Genomic DNA, 24401 nt, shown 5'->3' with positions numbered 1-24401 from the left:
AGCAGCAGAGTAATGAAAACACGCTAATAAGACTTCCAGAGTATTTATTCATTAATTTCTGTCCAGTGCAATTTATCAATGAACTGGTCAAAGAAACGAGCATAGACCAAATTAACCAAGCACTCAATATTACGCTGTGAGTGATATCTAAGGGATAATCAACAAGAGGCTATTCGTTCTAAGGAAAAGGAATGAATGACATTGAAGGTGTGTTCCACGGCGCGACAGCGGAGTGACACTAACCTTCCACGTAGATGCATTATTTTCCAGTTGGAACATCCACTGACCTACTGAAGTAGGTAGCAAGTTTACTGGATAGTTACATTTAGTTGCCTTGGTAACCGAACAGACTTGCTAGTTTAGCTAACTTAACCATCAGTCCTAGCTCGCTATTATGAAAATCGAATTCAACAATGGCAATGTCTTCAATTCGACTTCTTCTTTCAAAAGCAGCTCATACATAGAACATGTAAGAATGAACTAGAACCATTGAATTCTACCATGCTGATTTACCGTGCTTTATAGGGAAATAATGCAAGCTCTAGAATGCCCTTCAAGCCAATCAAAAATGAGTATTCAACAATGCCATTGTATAAAATGTATTGAGCCACAGTGTTGTCGTGTTATATTAAATCCTAGAGGATTTTCTGGTGATCTAGGGGAAGTAATGACTGTGTTCTGCCTCTGCTCTACTGTTTGCTGGGCCTCCAGTTGGGGTCAAAGTGTTTGCGGAGTGGCTGTCAGTAGCTCTTGTCCAGCCTCTGACACGTCTCTAGGCCCCACTTAGTTACCGCCATGCTGAACGACTACTCAAACATGAAGAGGGATGTTACTGGATGTCCCACTATGTACAGCTGTTCGAGAATTGTGATCACATCGTGTGTGTGTGTTACCATGGACCCCTCGGCCACCCTCTCTGGTTTGAGGGGAGTGGTGCTCTTCTTCTCGAAGTAGTCTCCGTCAGGACCGTGAGAGGTCATCATGCTGGAAGCCCTCCTCCTTGGCCTCATAGTGGCTCTTAATCAGCCCCATGAACTCACTCATACAGTTCCCTGGAACACAGACAGGGGGTGCTCTGACATAACACAAACACACTACTACAAAACACACAAAGGGACTAGTGACAGAGGAAAGGTAGTCACTAGAGGGGCATGCTAGAACGGACAAAGGTGTCAGTAACAGAACTAAAGACAAGCATAAGAAGTAGCTATTTGAGAGATTTTTTTCTGAGGGTTAGTGTGTTTATTATACTGTGGTAGTAGGGGGGTCTAAAGGTGTGGTCAGCCACTCCCCAGCGCGGGTGGAAGATGACAAAGTCAGCGATGGTGACTCCTGGACGTGTGGACTTGGCCGTCAACACCGTGAAGATGGAAGGATCCTGGTGCAGAGATGGAGGAGAGGAAGGATAAGTGTGTGCATGCATTTTTGGGAAGATCTAAATTCCATACTCCTGGCATCCTCTCCTCGTCACCTTCTCAAAACCCATTGGAGGAGAAGGTCAGAGGGGAGGGACCTCTGACTTTTTGCCTGTGTGTGAGGTTCTCACTGCATGATCGAAGACCACACACTTGATTACCATGAAGATGTCCAGGTTGTATTTGTTCGGTGTGTAGTTCCCATGCCACGTCACCAGGTTAAAGGGAGAGAAATCCTACAAACACACACACAAGAAGAAACAGAATAATAGACAAATGTATAGCAGGGACCGCAGCAGCACCGCTTGGTCTACCGCACCTTTGAACTTGAGATATAGCCTTACCTCAAGCCAATGTTCATTTTAGCGAAGAGGGCCCTTGATATTCAGAATTGAAAAAACAGCCGTAAAAGCTGCATGAAAAAAAGAAAAAAAGAACTCAGGGGAGGATAAGGGCTGATTTAAAACACAATGTACCTCTTTTCATTCTCTGCTCTTTTTTATATTTACCCCGTTCTTTGTGATCCTCAGCTCCAGCAGGTATTATGCCGTAATTGGCTTCACAATCAAACTTTCCCAAACTTTCAGCGCCCGCGGCTCGGAGAGAGGGGGGAGAGGGAGACGGTGTAGAGATATTTCTTCATCTTGATTGTTAAAACCAGAGCAATTTTATATAGCAGTGCTGTTCTGATAATGTCACTGTGAAAGAGACATTCAATGGTACCTCTAAAATCAATATAATTCATTACAGCTCAAGCTGTCTTCAGGGCTGACCCATGTACCTTGTCATATGTGCGCAAGCGCAAGCACACACACATTCTCACACACAGATATTCCTCCTACTCCCACAGACATACACCATAAAACACATACTAGCACACTTGCATACAGTACAAACACACACACACACAGTCACCATGCACCCAGGGGGTCTGAGGACCCCAAGGCAGGTAATCTCTTGGGCATTACAGTTCCTGTGATAACTCTGGCAGACTCGATTAAAAATGTAGCACAAGAAAACACACACACACACAGACACACACAAAACAAAAACATATTGGCCCAGTCAAGCAAATAATAAGTTAATTTGAGCAATTTCATCTCTCTGCAGGAGGACCAAACAGCAGGATGAGACGCAGCAGAGATGGAATCTGCCCCACCCACTCCACTTCCAATCGGTGTGTGACACACACACACTCCCTGCAGTCTCAGGTTAGGTGGGGGGAAAGAGCAAGCCCCAACACCTGGTCCGAACCCAGAGAGGGAGACAAGAGAGAAAGAGAAGGTTGGATGGAGAGAGGTTAACGAAAGAAAGAAGGGTCCGGTGTATACACCATGCAAATATTCCCTCTAACACAGGTATTTCCACAGTTACCTCCCTCACACACACATACACACACACACATCCTTTCGCCCTGTCTCCTTAAAATCCCCTACTGTCAGACAAAATGAGTCGATCCAATTACCTGCTCGACAGGATGCGTTCAGAGCAGGGCGGGAAATCATTCCCCAGTGAAATATGCTGAAATTAGTGCTTAACTCAAGCAAGGTTTTCTCCCCTTCTGAAAGGACAGAAACTCCTGGCGGGAACTCCTGGACGAGCTAACTAATTATTAGTGATTAAGGCTGGTAAGGGAGACGAGACCGGAGCATGCTGCTGAGAAGAACAGTCAGGCGTTTCATGTTAAATCATTGGGGATGGCTGTTCAATGTTCTGTATTAACTCACAGCTAACTGCTAATAGAACCCAATAGTGGTTCTGTATTAACTCACAGCTAACTGCTAATAGAACCCAATAGCTATTCTGTATTAACTCGCAGCTAACTGCTAATAGAACCCAATAGCTGTTCTATATTAACTCGCAGCTAACTGCTAATAGAACCCAATAGCTGTTCTATATTAACTCACAGCTAACTGCTAATAGAACCCAATAGCTGTTCTGTATTAACTCGCAGATAACTGCTAATAGAACTTAATAGCTTTTCTGTATTAACTCACAGCCAACTGCTAATAGAACCCAATAGCGGTTCTGTATTAACTTGCAGCTAACTGCTAATAGAACCCAATAGCTATTCTGTATTAACTCACAGCTAACAGCTAATAGAACCCAATAGCTGTTCTGTATTAACTCGCAGCTAACAGCTAATAGAACCCAATAGCTGTTCTGTATTAACTTGCAGCTAACAGCTAATAGAACCCAATAGCTGTTCTCTATTAACTCACAGCTAACTGCTAATAGAACCCAATTGCTGTTCTGTATTAACTCACAGCTAATAGGCCTCACTTTAATAGTCTGTACAACTTTTCTCGGGGCCCGATTCAATCAGATCCCCTTTAGCCGACATCCTGCAGCTGATGTTTGCATGGTGTCAATGGTGAAACTGTGTTAGAGCTGTCAAATCCACAAGCAGCTCCAGGTATTATGCCTAAAGCAGACGTTGCCATTGGCTGTCGCATTAAGAGAAATCCCATGCAGCCTTGTTGACAAGTTGTAACACTGAAATGTGAGATGTAATCTACACCTGACTGATAGAAATCCTCATTATTTCTATATAGCCTACACTTTCTTGTTCTGAACTTCTAATGCGAGTGGGGTGGGTGTGGCTTCATGGCAATGATCACAAGAGCAGCTGCTTACCGATTTGACAGCTCCAACACAGTTCCACGTCCGTCATTGCCAAAACATCAGCTATGCGGGTGTCGGCTATCACCGGTTAACGCTTGATCTGATTGAATTTATGCCTCAGTGTTGGGATGGCTAGCTAAACGCTAAAATAGTGGTGTCCCATGTATACATTATTACAAGCTACTATCGTGAATTATAATGCTGTATATTGTAATGTTTGTGCAAGAACATGCACCCAAAGACACACACGTTTTTACTCACGCACATAGCAGAAACAAGCAAGCACGTCCTTCACACACACATCTGTTGGCTGGAGAAGAGCTTGCCCTGGTACTTGTTGATGACAGTGTAGCCTGTGGCTACCTTGCAGTCGTCATATCATGCCACCGGAGTCAGAGAGTTGACAAGGCATTGACACGTGGAGGGGTGAACGGGTGTCACACACACCTATGGGTCCCAGGTCGGCACACCTCCAACACGTAGCCTCTGGTCTCCCCGAACACATCCACACTGAAACGCAATTCTTTCTGCAACACACAGGGAACATGCAGGTGAGGTGATGGACAGGTGAGGAGGATGGGTGATGAGAGAGAGAAAAAGGTTAGAGGAATCTGGTGAGTCTTGACACAGGTAAAAGGAACAGCTGAGATTGAAAGGTTGAAAGGTGTTGCCGTCTCACCTGGATGACGCAGATCTCGTTGGGTTCCACCATCATCTTCCCAAACTCTGTAGTGATCACAATCTCCCCCTGCTGGGGCACTGCGAGAGGGAGGAAAGTGGGAGAGTACATAAGACTGCTTATGTTATATTGTGTTTATGTATACTTCAAAAACCAAAGGCATATTTGACTGACCAATGAGAAAGTCTCCGTCTGAGTTGTTGAAGCAACTGAAAAGCAGAGACTACTTTATTAAAAACTTGATATTGGGCATAGAGTTGTGAAGATCAACGATGGGAGAGATCAAATTGTGTATGTAGTACTGTATGTATATAATGGTATCATACAATGGATACAATGGAGACACACACACACCTGTCAACCATGGAGGTGTTGCAGGTGAACATGTGGATGCCGATCCTGTTGTGGGACTTAGTGTCTCCTGCTCCACATAGGGTGTGCAGACCCTATGATTGACAGATGGGAGAACCAATGAGACCCAGGAAAGAAGATAGGCTGTACCAGAAACAGCTAATCGCTATCATGGAAAGCCAGAGAGTTTAATGGATTTGGTGATGCTGAATGGCAGCAATTGCAGCTAACAGTGAAAAAAAAAACATTTCAAAACCAAATTTCTGTTTCTTCCGCCTAATCTCGCACTCTAATTCTCTCCAATGTCTCACTTTCCAAACCCTGTCCATTTCATTTCTTTCTCTCGCTCTTCCTCTCTACCTGGTTAGGGTCAGGTTCCACTTCATCCCAATTGTCTGTTAGGCTCCCACAGTGCATTGCGGTGTACAGCTTGTGACGGACAAACGGCAGGATACGGTAGAACCAACTGGGAAACAAGGAAATGGAGTTAGGAAAGAGAGAGATAATGTCTGTGTATGTGCATGATTAAGTGTATGAAAAAAGTCCTGTTTATTAGATTTTTACATTTTAGTCATTTAGCAGAAGCTCTTATACAGAGCTATTTTCAGAGGCAATTAGGGTTAAGTGCCTTTCTCAAGGGCACATGGACATATTTTTTTCACCTAGTTGACTCTGGGATTCAAACTAGCGACCTTTCGGTTACTGTCAGGGTTGGGGAGTAACTGATTACATGTACAAAAAAAAACTATAAATGTAATCAGTTATGTTACAAGCAAACATTTTGTAATTAGATTATTGGATTACATTATGGCATCTTTCTGTATTTCCAATGGCATTCAATTCAGAATTTAAAAAAGGCGCAAGTTTACATTTGTTCAGAGACCACTATGATGACAAACCAAATGCCTTTGCTGGATTGTATTTTTGTCTTATTCTAATGCCTCTTAAGAGGAAAGTAATCAAAAAAGTAACTGAAAGTAATCAGATTACGTTCCTGAGTTTGGGTACTCCAAAAGTTACGTTACTGATGACAATTTTGGACAGGTAACTAGTAACTGTAACGGATTACATTTAGAAAGTAAACTACCCAACCCTGGTTACTAGCCCAACGCTCTTAACTGCTAGGCTACCTGCTGCCCTATACCTAGTGTTAACATGCGCCCTTTGTCCACGTTCTGATTGTGCCAACATTTTTAGATAGGTGTCTGATTGTCCTGACCACCTCCAGAGGTAACCAGGCACACATTGTGTCTGGATATCAATCAGGTATAAACAGATCTGGATGATCAAACTATTTAAATCCTCATTATACTGGTCTCTAAAATCATTGACAGGCAGTACCATTGACTTATGGCACCAATAATTGTCTTAAAATAAATACATTCCGAATATCTGTTAAATAATTTGCATACAAGGAGGCACCAGCTAATATCGTCTCATGCTGACACAGTGGATGGATGAGACATATTTTAATACAATGTGTAGACATGACAAACCTTGATCAGATAGGCTGTATCAAAAGACCAATTAGTAGCAAAAGATCAGAATTGGGCTGCCTGTGTAAACGCAGCCACAGTGTTTAGATCTTATTGATCAGATCATGAAACTCACATATTAGCCCCAGATGTAAATGAGACTTCTGTGTAGGCCAATGTATTACTCCATTATTTATTCAATCTGAGCGATGAAGGATAAGTTTCTGTCAATAACTATGATATACCTCATCTTATTGCTTGGCTGTGTGCAGGTGAAAGCGTAGCCGGAGAGTTGTTCAGTGTAGAGACCATAGGGACACACCTGAGGGTTGTTCTGCTGAGACAACAGAGCTGGGTTTAACATCCTAGAGGGGAGTGACGTACACTGGTGTACCGGACACCCCCCTGCTTATGAGCTCTAGGGGCCCATGCGCCTGTCATCAACGTCTATTATTTTTGTTATTTAATACATTATTTTGACAGTAACCCCTCCAAAAAGTAATTCATAAACCTTTTTACTTCCACAGGACGCTAAGTATTTGTTTCTTGGGGTGCAACTTTCACTGGGGATGGGGGGACATGACCCCCCCCCCCCAACATTCTAAATTTGTGTTTTGTTCCCCCCTCCCCCAGTTGTATTATTGCACTGTGATACAAAATGAGTCACTGGTGTGCTTTAGAACCATGCAGATGCCTCAGAGCGGTTGGGTATGCTATTTTCCGGTTTTAGACGGCTGGATTTAGAACCGCATGGACATCACAGAGCATGTGGACAGGCTAGCTGTGTGGAGGGAAAGCATCTAAAATGCTGGTGTACAGGACCAGCACGGGAGAGATGAACAGAGGCAGCTGCTGTCTGTGTTTGTTGCACTTTTTCTCTGAGACGTAAAAGCAAGCAGAGCAGAAACTGGCTACTCTTTAGTTGACTGATCTAGCTGGCAAGTTAACTGCTGTTTGATATAAAAACAACGTATTTATTCCCAGCACTGAGCTAGTATTGTAACTGACATGTTACGTTAGATAATGTTTCATCGCCTCTCCACTGAAGTGAATGAACTTCTAGCTGCTAGTTTAGTTAGCTAGCTAGTAGCTACCACAGTCAGTTCAGCTCTAGCTAGCCTCTAGCTATCTGTAATTTAGCAGTATCTAACAACTCTTGTGTGTATGGAAATGTTTTGTAGCCTTTGTTTTGTCCTGTTTCAACAGAAGTAAATGTGACGACGTACCATTGAACCATTAGCTGGCTAACTGTAACTAGCTAGCTAGCTCACTAACGTTAGCTATTAGTTTTGCTTCAATCACACTAGACCTGAATCAAACAATGAAACCAGCAGCCAAACAATTGAAGACTGATATTCTGACCCTTTTTGCTGCGCAATTCAAGTTTTTATTAGTCAGTATAGCAATGTAACGTTGTTGATCTGTCAGTTTCCCTAGCTAATGTCTTACTTTTCACACTGACACGGTATAAACAGCTCTACAGGCTTCACTGTCATGGTGCACAATCAGTACACAACACTGTGCTCATCATGTCTTAACAGAATCAGATGGTGACAGATTTCCCTGCAGGGTCAGACAGCCAGGGAAGACCAGTCTAAGGCACTCAGGTGAATTTTGCAGTATATTAACAATATCAGTGAATGATACAAAGTTCCATCTTGAGATGATGGGTAGGATACAGTCTGGGATCAGGGAACAATGGTCATTTCAATTATTGAACCATTGGTTCTATTCTTGGATAATATAATGTATACATGTACACCAAGGTAATTCTTTGTCATGCCTCATCTGAGCATCAGGGTCAGTCTGACAAACATCTAAAGTTGATTTCCAAACTGTATCAAGGGTTGATAGAGGCTTTTCCCAATGACACAAAACATGTCAAATGAAAACGTGAGGAAGACCTGGGAGGCGCTATTGGTGATGATGAATGGATATAGATATTTTAGAATGTCCAGTCATGTTCATATAATCTGACATAAATGACTGCAGTTTAAGACCATCCATAGAACATTCTATATGCCAGTGAAACTGATTATCATGCATTCAGAAATTAAATTCTTCTGCTGGAGGTGTAAAACACAAAAGGGGACATATTTGCATATGTTATGGTCTTGTGAATGCTGTCTGAATTCTGGAAAAGAGTATGTTATTTTATCTCAGCATGTCTACAGATTCTTCCTTCTCCCTAATTTTGTTTGTTTGGAAATGTTGATACTGGAGACTGTTCTCAGAAGAATCGGTGTAACCTAGCATTTATAGCGGCTAAGAAATGCAGGTTGGTTATCCTCCCACAACGGATGGCTGAAATGTCAAGTTATGTCTCACTAGACTTGATTTATTACAAGATTAAGGGTATACTGTGCAACTTTCATAAGGTCTGGTTGCCTTATATGGAATACTGTTTGACAAAAGGAGTCAGTATTGAAAACATGCCCACGTCAGGGGAGATACCTATTTAGGCAATCCCTAGCTGCTGGGCTGCTCAGTCCTGGCCTTGGGGGTCTGCCATACTTGTCATGGATCCCTCCGGAACTTTCATTACTCACACCTGTCTCCTATTCCCACTGATTAGTTATTGTATAAGTGTGCCTTTTGGTTTCCATTGGGCTGTTGATTATTGTTACTATGTCCGTTGAAGCATGTGAGTACCTGTGCTCTGTGTTTTTGGCTTTCGTGCCATTGTGGATTGCGCAGATGATTACGGTCTCGTCCTGTGTGTTAATCATTGTGCAAAAAACACCAGTCTCAAGATCAACAGTGAAGAGGCGACTCCGGGATGCTGGCCTTCTAGGCAGAGTTCCTCTGTCTAGTGTCTGTGTTCTTTACCCATCTTTTCTTTTTAACGGCCAGTCTGAGATATGGCTTTTCTTTGCAACTCCGTCTAGAAGGCCAGCATCCCGGAGTCGCCTATTCACTGTTGACGTTGAGACAGACGGGTGTTTTGCTGGTACTATTTAATGAAGCTGCCAGTTGAGGACTTGTGGGGTGTCTGTTTCTCAAACTAGACACTCTAATGTACTTTACCTCTTGCTCAGTTGTGCACTGGGGCCTCCCACTCCTCTTTCTATTCTGGTTAGAGCCAGTTTGCGCTGTTCTGTGAAGAGAGTAGCACACGGGTTGTACGAGATCTTCAGTTTCTTGGCAATTTCTCACATGGAATAGCCTTCATTTCTCAGAACAAGAATAGACTGACGAGTTTCAGAAGAAAGTGTTTTGAGCCTGTTATCGAACCCACAAATGCTGATGCTCCAGATACTCAACTAGTCCAAAGGCCAGTTTTAAGGACATTTCTAAGTGACCCCAAACTTTTGAACGGTAGTGTATTTAATAATGATCTCTTACCTGGCTTGATGATTGTGGACATTGTTGCTTACTTTTTGTTCTAAATAGAGACAGCTAGAAGGGCCATGGGTCATATTAGATTGTGTATAAATGCAGGAAATTAGCTTTAGATGCCCCCCCCCCCCAAAAAAAAAATACAGACCACCGCCAAGTTATGTCCCCAACACTTCTAAACCCCAAGTTGCGACCCTGTATAGACCTACTTTGTATGTGGCTGTCTGGCTGACACATTGGATTTGTTCTTATTTTTGGGGGGGCGGGGTAACTCCGATTTTGCGGGGGTCCAGAGAAACTGCCTTATGCCGGTGGTAAAGTGGGTGTAAGGGGGTGTTGCTGGATAACAGGTGAGGGGTATAGACTGGTTAGCTAACGTCATAAAAACAATGCCCGCACTTCATAGGGACAGAAGTCTGGGTGTTGTTGTGATTCTGGATGGCCAGATAGCTAGCAACAATGTCAAGAAACTACCATGTGTTGAATTGTAAGTGACTCATTTCAGCTCATTGTATCTTCTTATTGAGGTGTTTAGACTGATGTCATGTGGTAATATGGCAAAAAAATCTCAAGCTAACCAACAACTGTAACAATGTATATATTTGAGAGACAACTAATGCTCATTGTGCAGTTGTGTGTATATTTTCAATAAACATTGGAGTCTAAATATAGTTTACATGTTGTCAACAATCTAAGCCAACCCCATCTATTTTGCCCCATAGTTGTGCACAAGTCGGTTTTGTTGCTAAGCAACCAACCATCTATGGAATGTTACCTGACCTTCAAGTAAGGCTCCTGGACAGCAAGGGTCTTCAGATGAGAACTCATTCCCAAACCCACTCAGGTACTGGAAGAGAGCCACATATTAGGGGACAGACAGTTGGCTGGACAGTGATAGGCCTAGTCTTTAAAACAGACATATTGGGTGATATTTTGACAGTATACCTGTGTTTTTAATCCGCGCGCACACGTGAGTCTACATTTCTTGCGGAGTATGCTACTTTACTTCATGGAGAGAAGGGGAAAAGAATGTCTAAAATCTCAGTAAACAAAACAGTGGTAATATAATAGATTATATAAATGTTAACTGACGTTAACTGATAAAAGACACACACTACCGCTGTGTTTAGACTCCAGAACTCTGCGTTCCACAAGCGACTTGGGCACAACATCTGAGCATCTGCTGAATGATTGGGTAGAAGGAAACGCCCCTTCAGCGCACCGCTTGACAGCGAAAGTAGTCTATAGATGTATAGCCTACACACAGTTAAGTCTTACATATTGTAAGATTTCTGACATTTGTTGGTGCGATTGATAGCTCCATCACCCATAAAGTAAAACGTTTAAATGACATTGGAATAACAATTATTATCTTCACTATATGTCAAAATGTATGTATATATATATATAAAATGAAGAAAACAATTAATGAAAAATAACAGTCAATCTCCGCAATAATATATAACCTGAACATTGCTTGATCATAAATGGAGGTAATATTTACTGAAGTTATGCCTCCTTACCTTGAGCCCAGCCATTGTGCTTACTTAGGAAACTGTCCAACTGAAGCAATTATGTTTTCAATGTCCAACACCCTTGTTAAAACGTAACTATTTATCTCCAAACTTAACTAGGTTAGCTCCATAACCTATCGGCCACACAACCCCAACGTCCCGTGATAGAGTGAAGAAGAAAGGAGGGATGGATTTATGCTCTTTCTCAATATGGCATCAATTAGGACCAGACTCGGTCCGTGACGTATATGGGGGGTTCTCTCTGAGAGAAGGGGTTAGATGTCAAAAAGAAAAACAGAGAAAGGGGTGGAGAGACTGAGGTCGGGTTGCTTAAAAGTGGGCAAACAAGGACCAAAGTCTTAGCCAATGCAAATACAACCAACCCCAAGCCACCTTTTAGATACAACATGGGTCCAATGGACATGAGACGTTTCACGGATTCCTGTGTTCCAACCACATTGACGGTTATGGATGCACCTCGCGGATGGTGATGAACATAGAAATAGAATCCATATCTATGGTGATGCACACCAGCGCACTGAAACCAACGAGATGATGACCCCGGTAGGCCTACTTCACTAGCTGGCGATTTTGGAAAGGACAATTGTGGCAATATCGTCGGGCCTGTTGAGCATGTGGTATATCAGCCTGGGTATAGGCCTATGAATCATTGAACTTGGTATAGCCTAATAATCAGGCATATAGGCCTATATAATTTTGGATCAAATCGAAATGGACAAGCGATCTCTGGGATAGAGATTTGGAAATTATAGATTATTTTTTATCTGCTTGATAGCCTATACATTCTGGGCAAAAACTGGATGAATCAACGTTGTTTCCATGTAATTTAAACTAAATGAAATGTGATGACGTTGAATCAACGTGGAAAACGGATTGGGTTTGCAAAAAGTCATCAACATAGGGAATTTGTACTTTTTTTTAACCTTTTGAACCTACAATAAATCTAATGACATGGTAACATTTTGTGTTGATTTCACGTTGAATTCACAACACAACCAAATGTAAATCAAAACTAGACATTGTAATGAGGTCTGTGCCCAGTGGGTAGGCTTAGTATAGGCCTATTTGTTTACTCAGAGTACATTGGATATTACATGTAAAAATGCAATCGAATTGTCATTTGAACAACATACAATATACATAACAAAATACGAAAAATATCTACATTATTCAAAATGTATTCAGTTAATTTTGTCAAGGGAGAGGACCAAACTGGGCACACCTAATCTCCCAGCAGTATCAAAAAGAATCATTTTCCCTTTCTCATTCTTACTCCCAATCCACTCTCCTGTCTATTTCTTTTCTTTTTGGGAGGTGTCAGACTAGGGTAAATGATGGCAATTCTCATAGCGAGGCGCAAATAAACTCTGTGCGGCAGAAGTAACTGTTCTCCAGCGAGGCGTGCAGTTGCCGCGGGCGCCCCGCTGCGAAGCAGTTAGGGTGCCGCTTCTCAGACGAAAAAGCCCAATTGCGCAAAATATCGCGACCCAGTCTGCGGAAATTGATCTCCTCCTTGGATGGAAAAAAAGTTATTTTAATTTCGCCTCCGAGTTTGATGATAGAATTCTAGAGTATTTGTCACCTCTCCAGGTATGCCTGTGTGTTTTAAGAGAGGCTGAAGGAGTGAAGAATGGAGGAAAGTAGCCTATTCCATCCAGATGGTTGTATCTATGCATGAGTGAGTGGGTAGTAAATGGTTTGTTATTAGAGGCCTGCTGGACTCAATGTCTTGATGGGAAAAGGCATCCATATTTTAGCTCACCTGATACAAACCCAATCCACCCACCCAGCACGAGGCCTTCACACAGTATGTCAGATTATCTGGACCAGTGTGCATTTTGACACGGTTGAAACATAGACAAATATTTAATGACAAATATTTCTTGTTGTCTGTCACTTGTCTGTTATAGGGCCTAAAAAATACAAAACTTGAACACAACAAAACAATTGTCTTGAGAGAAAGCCTTGCCACAGGCTATACCAAAGACTGAATATCTCCTATCCCTCCTTTTCTCCTCTCCACTTCTCTCTCTCTCTCTCAACCTCTCTGAGTTGAGTCTCTCCTGCATTCTACACCACTAATGCTATGCAAATGTTTTAATATAAAGATAAAGACTGTTGCCATGCGTTACGCTCTCCTGGTTCATGCCCTCAGGTTTCCACGACGATAGTTCTAACACAAGAGCAATATTCGGGAGACATTAAACAGTGCCCTCTCTGACACACACACAAACACACATACACACTCTCTACACATGCCTTTTAGCACCCGCTCCCAGTTTCTAACACATCACAGTGTCACAGAATAGAAAATTACACTCTCCACCCACAGAGAAAATTGCTTTGGAATTGCTTGGTTATAAAGATGTGCTTTAAGAGGTAGAGAAAAAAGATAAGTAATACAAAAAAAACACAGCACACAAACATAATTACTTTAGCGCTCTGTGGACAATTCGTACTGCTGGTTAATCAGTGGATTTACCAATTATATATCAGAAGATATTTGTGGAGTGTGTATGTGTTGTGGTGTGTGTGTGTGGGGGGGGGGGATATGTGTGAACGAGAGAGCAAGAGAAAAGAGGAAATGTTGAATTACTCATGAATACATTACTTTTCTATCTCGCCAAGCTAAGCAGAAATGCAATCATCGCTGCTTAGAGGACTGTCTGGAAGGCTTCAGCTGGTCAATCAGGGGTCACACTAGGTTAAAGGTCAAAGCTCTTCCTGAGTGATGAAAACAGTAGAGGAAGGAGCCTGGTGTCGCCTTAGTCTTGACGAGTCAAGCAGAGGAACTGGAGAAGAGGAAGGTAGAAGATGAGATGGAGGGAAGGAACTGAAAGAGAAGGTAAAGGGTATCATCAACTGTTATGGAGATAGAGATGTAAAGAGATAAATGATTTCCCTGATAATGGTTTTGGCACTAAGTCTCCTATGAATGACCTATGATCAGACTTTAAAGGACAGTAAGGGAGGAAGGAAAGCCATAACAAACGACATACAGAGAGAAGTAGAACAGCGGAACATGGATTAACAGAGGACACTTGAATTGAATGTTCAGTCCTGTCTCTCTCTATCTCTCACTCTGTCTATCAGTGAGTCTGTTAAATCCCACCTTTCTTGACCCCTGGGCGACTCCCACAGGGACAGAGAGTGTGCAGTTATGACTTCCTTACTGTGGGGGGGACTGTGTGTATGTGTGTGAGGGTGTGTGTGTGTGTGTGCGTGCATCTGTGTGTGCATTTCTTACTTCCTAACCGCGGGGTGTGTATGGGGCCAGGCGATGGGAGAGGAATAAATCCCAATAGAGATTGCAGGGCTACGCTGCCTCCCACTGGGCACCACCAGACCTGCAGGCCGGGATCCAAGAGCTGTTCTCCCACTAAATGGTTCAGAGGGGCTGCAGAGGCGACCGAACCACCACCCCACACACTGGGGCTGCCTACGACCTAATGATGATGCTACAGACACACACACACACACACACACTTTGATACACACACAGATATACTCACACACAACACACAAGCACACCCAAACCCACAGAAAATGACAGACTCTCCTCAGGTCTTCATCCCACTTCATGCCACTCAAAACCTCTGACACAAACGATACCAATACAATGCACTGCACTGCACTCTCTCTCTCTCTCTCTCTCTCACACACACACACACACACACACACACACACACACACACACACACACACACACACACACACACACACACACACACGCACACACAAACACAAACACAAAAAGTTTTGCACACACACAAACACACACTTCCCTCTGACAGCCATGCACCCCTGACCACTCTATTTTCCATCAAAATGTAACAATATGATAACTGTCGAATGCTGAAAAGGAAGATGGGGAACGGGTGAAGAGAGAAAGAGAGGAGAAGAGTAATAGAATGACTGGCATCATGCCACATCGCTGGGCACAGCGTCTGACCACCCTCCACACACACACAGCCCAGACTGTGTCTTTACGTGTCCCACCCACTCCGGCCATTTTGTGGCGGCCCGGGGAGCTAATTCCATCTGAGATGAAGTGTCTGACAAGCCACTGGGTAGCTGCCGTGATCAGGATCCAAATCCAGCAACACTGAATGCCCCTCAGGAGGACATTGCGGCTCTACATGCCTCATTACCAGCTCACAAGGCTCACTGTGGCGGCCATTTTGTGCCAACCGCAGAGTGTCTGCTACCCAGTTTCCCTCTGGAGGGTAATAAGATGCCTGAGGTTACTGAAGTAAATACAGACATGTAAGAGTGATCCACTTAAATGTTTCCAACTTTGTCTCGTTTATCATAATGGCAGCTTCAAAGACATCCTAGAAATATAGACGATGATTTGATACATGCTGCTACTAGGCCTCGTACTGTTGGACATCAAGTCTCTTCAACATCAAGTTCACTCATCTGCCTGATATGCTACCAACCTCGGCCACAAGGTGCTAAAATCACCCAATTCAATATGGTTCTGAGGGCCTTAAACCCATGTCCGCACAGGAACACATCAAAACACCCGGGGCCCTTGTGCCCATGCAGCTCCAGCTACAAATCTGTCCCACCTCCAAAGCCCTCCAAACATCTTCAATCTGGTCTCAATGAGTTAAAGTAGAGGTTTTGTTTGGCCCTGGCCTCAGCCATGGAAAGCACACAAATGTCCGAGGCTTTAGGTCAAGCATCAGTGGAAATCGCAGCAGTGGAAATGGCCCATTATTACAGAGTCTGACCACTTTGTTTACACCACACACTCTGCTCAATCCAGATCCAAAAGAACCTCAAATGTTTTATCTTTTGGCATCTGCAGTGCCAACTCTGAGAGAACGTTTAACTTGAATCAAAGCAGCTGAATACTGGGATAAATCTCCAAGGGTTTAGGCCTATTAACACATCTCCAAAATAGCCTATGAACTGATTAGCCATTTTCTTATAAAGGCATTTTTTTCACATTATAATGCAGTTTATCCTATCACACCGATTGTTTCTATAATTTACATAAAACTCAGACAAGGTCAGATACCAGTGAGGTCCTTAATTTTTCCTAATCAACCATCATTTGCATCATGCCATCCACCACATTATTGCTGCTAACTGAATAAATGGACTTCTTCAGACTTGAGTGGGACAGGTACATTTTGATAAGCTCACAAGATAATTAATTTGCATACATTACTTTGATTATCTCATAAAGAGGTGATTCTTCTGCACTCTATTAACTGAACGGCTGCAATCAATAAAAGGGAAAATGCACACAAGTTCATGAGTTCTGTCACCTTCGCGCTACCCTTTTCGAGCTTGCCTAGTAGTGGAGACACAACAGTATCAGCAAACACCGTCGATGGACTTATAACAGCAAGTGGCTCGAGTGCCTTGATCCCTGCGATCAAAACTGAGCGGAGAAAATGGGGCGGCCAGATTGCTGCAGTGAACGTGCCTGATTTATCTCGTGTTCATTTACAATTCCTTGGAATCGGGAAGGGCCCTGGGTAGACCCCGCAGACATCTTTCCTGGTCATCTGTAGAATGTAGGCTAAGAACGCCCTATAGAACGAAACCATGCACACAACGAGGTCTACATGTGCTCCTTGGGCTTCTCAAAACAGTACCCATAAATAGGCGACCACACATATCGCTGTAGATACGCTTGATGACTACAAAGTGTATTTTTTTATTGTCATCATATTCTGTGATATTGGAGAATGGTTGGTTGCAACATATTTCATGAGCTTAACGTTGTATATGCATGGGCCAAAACGCATTTGTAACATAAAGGCCAGCATGCATGGGCACTTCTGCTAACAGGCTTTTCTTAAGCAGAGTGATGGGCCCTGAGTTTATTTTTACTTAATCATTGAGGAGAATGAAGCCTAATCTTGGGGTTGAAATATTTAAGTCATTAATTATTTTCCTTACATAAGGGACTAATTATCCAGTCAGTTGAGTGAAATTAGAGCCCTTTGTTTTTTTATCAGACCACATTATGGTTGGAAATTACCGATGATGACTGCATGTGCCGACGACTTTGTTGTTCCGATCATCGCCTGTCATTCTGAACCTCTCGCTAACAAAGTCATTAAATTGACTCCCTCGCGCTTTCATTATGCGGGGTTGTTAATAACCGCTAATTAACGTTGCTTACACGCGCCTTTAAAAGCCCCAAGCCCCATCCGTATCTCTCTCTTTCTTTCTTTCCTCCTGCTAGCCTTCCCAGTCAGAGCAGCATCCAATTACTTAACAGCGAAAGAATGAAGACAAGACACCGGCAGCGGGGCCACGACACTGGAACCTCGTGCGGGTGGATAACCTCACTGGCTCATATTCGTGCTGCATATTCTGTCAGATTCTGTCTGAACACAGGCTTTAACAACGTGTCACTATGACTGCGTTTACACAGGCATCCCAATTCTGATATTTTGTTCTACTAATTGGCATTTGACCAATTTTTATTTATTTATTTACAATGATGGCCTTGCTTTGTTCAGGTGCAGAACAACAGCTCGGGAATTCGATCCAACTAGTCCAACGCTCTAACCACTAGGCTACCTGCCGTTCCAGGATTAGGTAAGGGTTATGGTTAGGTCAGTCAACGCACAGAGAGAAAGAGAGAGCGAGAGAGATGTTGGTTGGTTACAATGGTGCCTGACCTGATAGACATAGAACCTGTGTTGACCACCAAATATATATGTAAAACTCTGGCCTAGTAGCATATGCCAGGTATTCACAGTGCATATAATGAACATGAGACTTGCATCGGAGACATTCTACAACCCTGCTTCCCCAACATATTATTCATAGAAGGCTATATGAATAATCGCATCATGTAAATCACCACGTGATGTGATGTCAGAAGATAAACCACATTTACTCTCAAGGAAAACAATCACGAGATCGGCTTGTTGATTAATTATGCAATTATGCGTAATTGTCGAAAATCAGCCTTAACCAACGGAATAAAATATGTTAATTAATTAAAATCAAGACGTAAACCCTTACATTTTGTAATGAGCACTTGCTGTCAGTTAATGTTACTCCAGTTCACAAGTCCCTGATTATTAGGCTATTAATGGGTTATTAGGCAGATCTCTCTCCAGATGCAGTGACAGACAGGTTGATTAGTCCAGAAGATGGCGCGCGTGGAATGGATGGAAATAATATGGAGGTCGTTGGTCCAACCTTTTACGCATCTGTGTGGACACGATGGACACGAAAAGAGACAGAGGCACACACACACACACACACACACACACACACACACACACACACACACACACACACACACACATACACACACAATATCACATTGCAAAGCGGTGATCCATGGAACACTAGCTGGAAACGTTCCTAGATCTAAGCATTTTGAACGACACACCTGTGGTTAGGCCATATCCTTAACCACTGCCCCGGGACCTGTTGCTGTTTAACTTATACTAGAGATGGGGGGTGGAAGAACTGACCCTAAAGTCGGTAGTCTGCTGAAAGTGACCCCCAATACTTAGCCTAGTATGCATATGCCACACACCGAGAAATGTTCTTGAAATTGACCCTGTGGTGAAAATGGTTTCTAGTGCCTATTCTGTTGCACATTAAGCTACACTTGCACGAATTCCAATTGTGACTATAGCAGCAAAGCAACACAATAAGTGCATCGGGTGTAAAAAATTATCAAGTTAGGATGTTATGAAAATACAAAACACACTTTGGCAAAGGGTAAAAGAGAGGGGGAACGGAAAGAGCTCGAGCCACAGTCGGGCACTGCCTCCCCTCCTCCCCCAACTTCTGCCACCCGCATGCGGCGCGCTAAATAGAGCGAACATTGAAAATGTGAAAATTGCGCTTATTTCGTCCCTCGCTAATGTGTGCTGGCATAATTAGTGCGTTTAAACAAAGTGCGGATGTCCTGCTGGCTCAAACCGCGGCTGACATCTCTCTTTTCACGGGTTAATAACAGAGCGCGGATAAATGAATCAAATCGTGGCCCCCAAATTACATAGCGACGCTAAATACCCGTCTGTATTACATGCATCTGTTTGTGACCGCGGAGGAGAAAAAACGGAACATTTTATATTGTTATTAAATCTCATTACTTTGCTGATCTGAGAGCAGAAAACGAGGCCTGGAGTTTCTGACTCAATAAACGCGGTGAATTGTTTGTAATTGTCAGTAACGAGGAACATTTTGTTATGGTCACGCGTTAGAGGCCTGATTAGAATGAATGAATGAAATCGTGCCTGCAATTTGCACCAAGATGAGTGAATCGTTTTGAAATAAGATCTGGCATACAAATAATGTGTCATCCTTAAAATGCATTCAATTCAATTCATTCAATATCCTATTGTCTATGACAGAACTGAATCTTGGGCATCTCCTGGCCATGGATCTACCGTGCGCTCTAACCAGAAAACCTAATTCATTTATTTTCACAAAATAACAATACCGTTCTTGGAAATCCATGAACGAGAGCTCAAACAATCAGAAGGTTCTATCACTTTTAAAAAGTTTTACAATTTTCTGAAGATATGTTTTATTGTTATTTTTCATGTTCTTCTGAATCTTAGTAACTGGGCAGCCACATAAAGGGAGAGAAGCAGAATAAATAAAGAAAGAAAGAAAGAAAGAAAGAGTCAATTGTAGCTTGTTGAAGTTTTGGGATTGAATTCTGAAAATGATCCTTTTAAAAGTGATGGGCTTGCGAGGCGAAGGATGGGGTCACGCCATTTTCAGCGGGTTAAAAAGACTTTCATTTAAAATTACATTCTCGATCCATCTCCCCTCTCTGGCGCCAGCCTGCAAGGCGTCCCGGCTCCCCACGCGCCTTCTCATCATCGCCATGCACCTTCACTTTTTAAGTCAATCATCCGGCAAGCAGACCATCTGATCGCCTCTGCAATTGCCGGAGAGAGGCTACGCAATTAGTGTTTCGTGTTCGCCTGAAACAGTGTGTGTGTGTGTGTGTGTGTGTGTGTGTGTGTGTGTGTGTGTGTGTGCGTGTGCGTGCGTGTGCGTGCGTGGAGTGAGAGATGGAAGGTGACAGGGCTTTTGAGAGCGTTTCTGTGGCTTTTGAGAGCGTTCTGTGTAATCAATAGCAATCAATTTATCAAATTGTCATGATAATTTGGTAGTTATTGCAGTGATTGTTTGATTATATTTACAGCTAATATAATGCAATTGTTCGTTGAAAAGGAGAGTGTATGAAGGTGCTCTACTGTAAAAATCCTTATTCTATTATAAAACATCTAGCATGTAATCTTACATTTGTCCCGTGTTTTTCTAATTTGTCCTGGGAATACACAATATTAAAGTCCTAGTTTGCATTAGGCCTAATATAGGCCTACAGGATAAAATATGTCACTAGTATTCGGAATATTTCTAAGATTACATAGGCCGACAGTTTGGTATTTTTCATTTTCTCTCATTAGATAGGCTATTGATCCGAGGGACTTAAAGTAAGCTATAAAACGAGGGTGACAAGGCTCACAGTAAACTATGAACTAATACTGACCTTGCCAAACGGCCTATCGAAATATGGATTATTTAGTTGAGTTAAATAATCCAGCCAGGTCAACAGTGAAGCTCTCCCAATCTCACATCAGAATTAGGAATTCATCCATGTTTGTCAAATGTCACATTTTTCTGTTGTTCCAAACGTCAAATTTCGTGTTTAAGGTGATGTTTAGGCATTAACTCCGAATTTTTAAGTCCAGCGTTTCCCAAACTCAGTCCTCGGGACCTCAAGGGGTGGCCATTTAGTTTTGGCCCTAACATTACACAGCTGATTCAAATGATCAAAGCTTGATGATTAGTTGATTATTTGAATCGGCTGTGTATTGTTAGGGCAAAAAACGAGAACGTGCACCCCTTGGGGTCCCGAGGACCGAGTTTGGGAAACCCTGGGTTAGGCATTAACTCTGAATGGTTAAGGTAAGTGTTAAGATCTGCGATAGCCTTCAAATAAAAATATCGAAAACAACTTTCGATTGCTGGATCCGGACATGCAACTTTTGGCACCAGAGGTAGATGCTTACGCTCATCCACAACACCCTAGCAAAAGCGAAACCTGAAGGTAAACAGAGCTCACTGTTGCCCCTAGTGGCCGGTTTCCACATCTAAATCAAATCAAATCAAATCAAATTTTATTTGTCACATACACATGGTTAGCAGATGTTAATGCGAGTGTAGCGAAATGCTTGTGCTTCTAGTTCCGACAATGCAGTAATAACAAGTAATCTAACTAACAATTCCAAAACTACTGTCTTGTACACAGTGTAAGGGGATAAAGAATATGTACATAAGGATATATGAATGAGTGATGGTACAGAGCAGCATAGGCAAGATACAGTAGATGGTATCGGGTACAGTATGTACAAATGAGATGAGTATGTAAACAAAGTGGCATAGTATAGTATAAAGTGGCTAGTGATACATGTATTACATAAGGATACCGTCGATGATATAGAGTACAGTATATACGTATGCGTATGAGATGAATAATGTAGGGTAAGTAACATTTATATAAGGTAGCATTGTTTAAAGTGGCTAGTGATATATTTACATCATTTCCCATCAATTCCCATTATTAAAGTGGCTGGAGTTGAGTCAGTGTCAGTGTGTTGGCAGCAGCCACTCAGTGTTAGTGGTGGCTGTTTAACAGTCTGATGGCCTTGAGATAGAAGCTGTTTTTCAGTCTCTCGGTCCCAGCTTTGATGCACCTGTACTGACCTCGCCTTCTGGATGATAGCGGGGTGAACAGGCAGTGGCTCGGGTGGTTGATGTCCTTGATGATCTTTATGGCCTTCCTGTGACATCGGGTGGTGTAGGTGTCCTGGAGGGCAGGTAGTTTGCCCCCGGTGATGCGTTGTGCAGACCTCACTACCCTCTGGAGAGCCTTACGGTTGAGGGCGGTGCAGTTGCCATACCAGGCGGTGATACAGCCCGCCAGGATGCTCTCGATTGTGCATCTGTAGAAGTTTGTGAGTGCTTTTGGTGACAAGCCGAATTTCTTCAGCCTCCTGAGGTTGAAGAGGCGCTGCTGCGCCTTCTTCACGATGCTGTCTGTGTGAGTGGACCAATTCAGTTTGTCTGTGATGTGTATGCCGAGGAACTTAAAACTTGCTACCCTCTCCACTACTGTTCCATCGATGTGGATAGGGGGGTGTTCCCTCTGCTGTTTCCTGAAGTCCACAATCATCTCCTTAGTTTTGTTGACGTTGAGTGTGAGGTTGTTTTCCTGACACCACACTCCGAGGGCCCTCACCTCCTCCCTGTAGGCCGTCTCATCGTTGTTGGTAATCAAGCCTACCACTGTTGTGTCGTCCGCAAACTTGATGATTGAGTTGGAGGCGTGCGTGGCCACGCAGTCGTGGGTGAACAGGGAGTACAGGAGAGGGCTCAGAACGCAACCTTGTGGGGCCCCAGTGTTGAGGATCAGCGGGGAGGAGATGTTGTTGCCTACCCTCACCACCTGGGGGCGGCCCGTCAGGAAGTCCAGTACCCAGTTGCACAGGGCGGGGTCGAGACCCAGGGTCTCGAGCTTGATGACGAGCTTGGAGGGTACTATGGTGTTGAATGCCGAGCTGTAGTCGATGAACAGCATTCTCACATAGGTATTCCTCTTGTCCAGATGGGTTAGGGCAGTGTGCAGTGTGGTTGAGATTGCATCGTCTGTGGACCTATTTGGGCGGTAAGCAAATTGGAGTGGGTCTAGGGTGTCAGGTAGGGTGGAGGTGATATGGTCCTTGACTAGTCTCTCAAAGCACTTCATGATGACGGATGTGAGTGCTACGGGGCGGTAGTCATTTAGCTCAGTTACCTTAGCTTTCTTGGGAACAGGAACTTCCTAACTTCCTCATACATGGATGCACATCAAATACTGACTTGTTTCATGGGTGCAGCCCAGCAATCATGCATCAGTTCAGCCCTTCAGTTAAAGGAAAACTCCACCTAAAAACTATCTTTTGATATTTGTTTAGTCCATTGTTGATACACTCCCAAAATGTTTTGCATGTCAGTGTGAAAAATGTCACGCTGCTTGTTTAGCGAGAACCAGCTCCTCCCAATTTGGCCCATACACAAACTCGGAACCTCTGTCTTGCTAGCACACGTGACTGTCTTCCCTCAACCGTTTTACCCGATCGTACCACCTCAAAAGCGAACTAATGAGGCAACACAAGAGGGACACTTCAGGCTGAGAAAGTTTCACACATTGCCATGTGCTACATTCAACAGGGGCCTCCCGAGGGGCACAGCGGTCTAAGGCACTGCATCGCAGTGCTAGAGGTGTCAGTACAGATCCGGGTTCGATCCAACCCATGAGCTGGCACAAGAAATTGGCACAGCGTAGTCCGGGTTAGGGGAGGGTTTGGTCGGCTGGGATGTCCTTGTCCCATCGCGCTCTAGCGACTCCTTGTGGCGGCCGGGCGCATGCACGCTGATTTCGGTTGCCAGCTGTACGGTGTTTCCTCCGACAGATTTGGTGCGGCTGGCTTCCGGGTTAAGCAGGTCAGTGTGTCAGGAAGCAGTGCAGCTTGGCGGGGTAGTTTTTCGGAGGACACGTGGCTCTCGACCTTCGCCTTTCCCGAGTCCGTACAGGAGTTGCAGCAATGGGGACAAGACTGTAATCACGAAATTGGAAAGAAAAAAGGGTAAAAAGTACCAAAAATAAATAAATAAATAAAAACATACTCAACGGCGACCCCAGCATTGAGCTAAGCGCCACTGTAGATCCGGGTCACGGCACCACTGTAAAGGGCATCACGCTGCTTGCTTAGCGAGTACCACCTCAAACCGATTTGGCCCATAACTGGTGTGAACTCAGGACCTCACAAACACCTGACCGCCCTCCTCAAGCATCTTAGTCAATCTCGCCACCTCAAAAGCTAGTGGGAGACTTCAGGCTGAGGAGTAAGTTTCACACATCCCATCCCATCCCATCCCAACATACAGTATATAACCTTCAAAATACAGAAATACAGAAATA

The 24401-nt window shown here is 43.5% G+C and overlaps 1 protein-coding gene across 1 annotated transcript; it reads right to left on the bottom strand.

The window, feature by feature from the left end:
- Positions 1–689: 689 nt before the first annotated feature.
- LOC139420669 (homogentisate 1,2-dioxygenase) lies at positions 690–11422 on the bottom strand. The gene is given in 14 exon segments (XM_071170888.1): positions 690–984; positions 986–1052; positions 1252–1378; positions 1547–1651; positions 4338–4487; positions 4490–4567; positions 4720–4799; positions 4894–4928; positions 5074–5165; positions 5228–5296; positions 5431–5536; positions 6791–6879; positions 10660–10731; positions 11408–11422. Coding segments are annotated over 14 exon segments (1380 nt in total).
- Between the last annotated feature and the right edge of the window lie 12979 nt (positions 11423–24401).

This window comes from Oncorhynchus clarkii, chromosome 11, assembly GCF_045791955.1.
Source record: "Oncorhynchus clarkii lewisi isolate Uvic-CL-2024 chromosome 11, UVic_Ocla_1.0, whole genome shotgun sequence".
NCBI lineage: Eukaryota > Metazoa > Chordata > Actinopteri > Salmoniformes > Salmonidae > Oncorhynchus > Oncorhynchus clarkii.
Note: the sequence above shows the minus strand (reverse complement) of the source record. Positions and strands in the feature narration are given on the sequence as shown.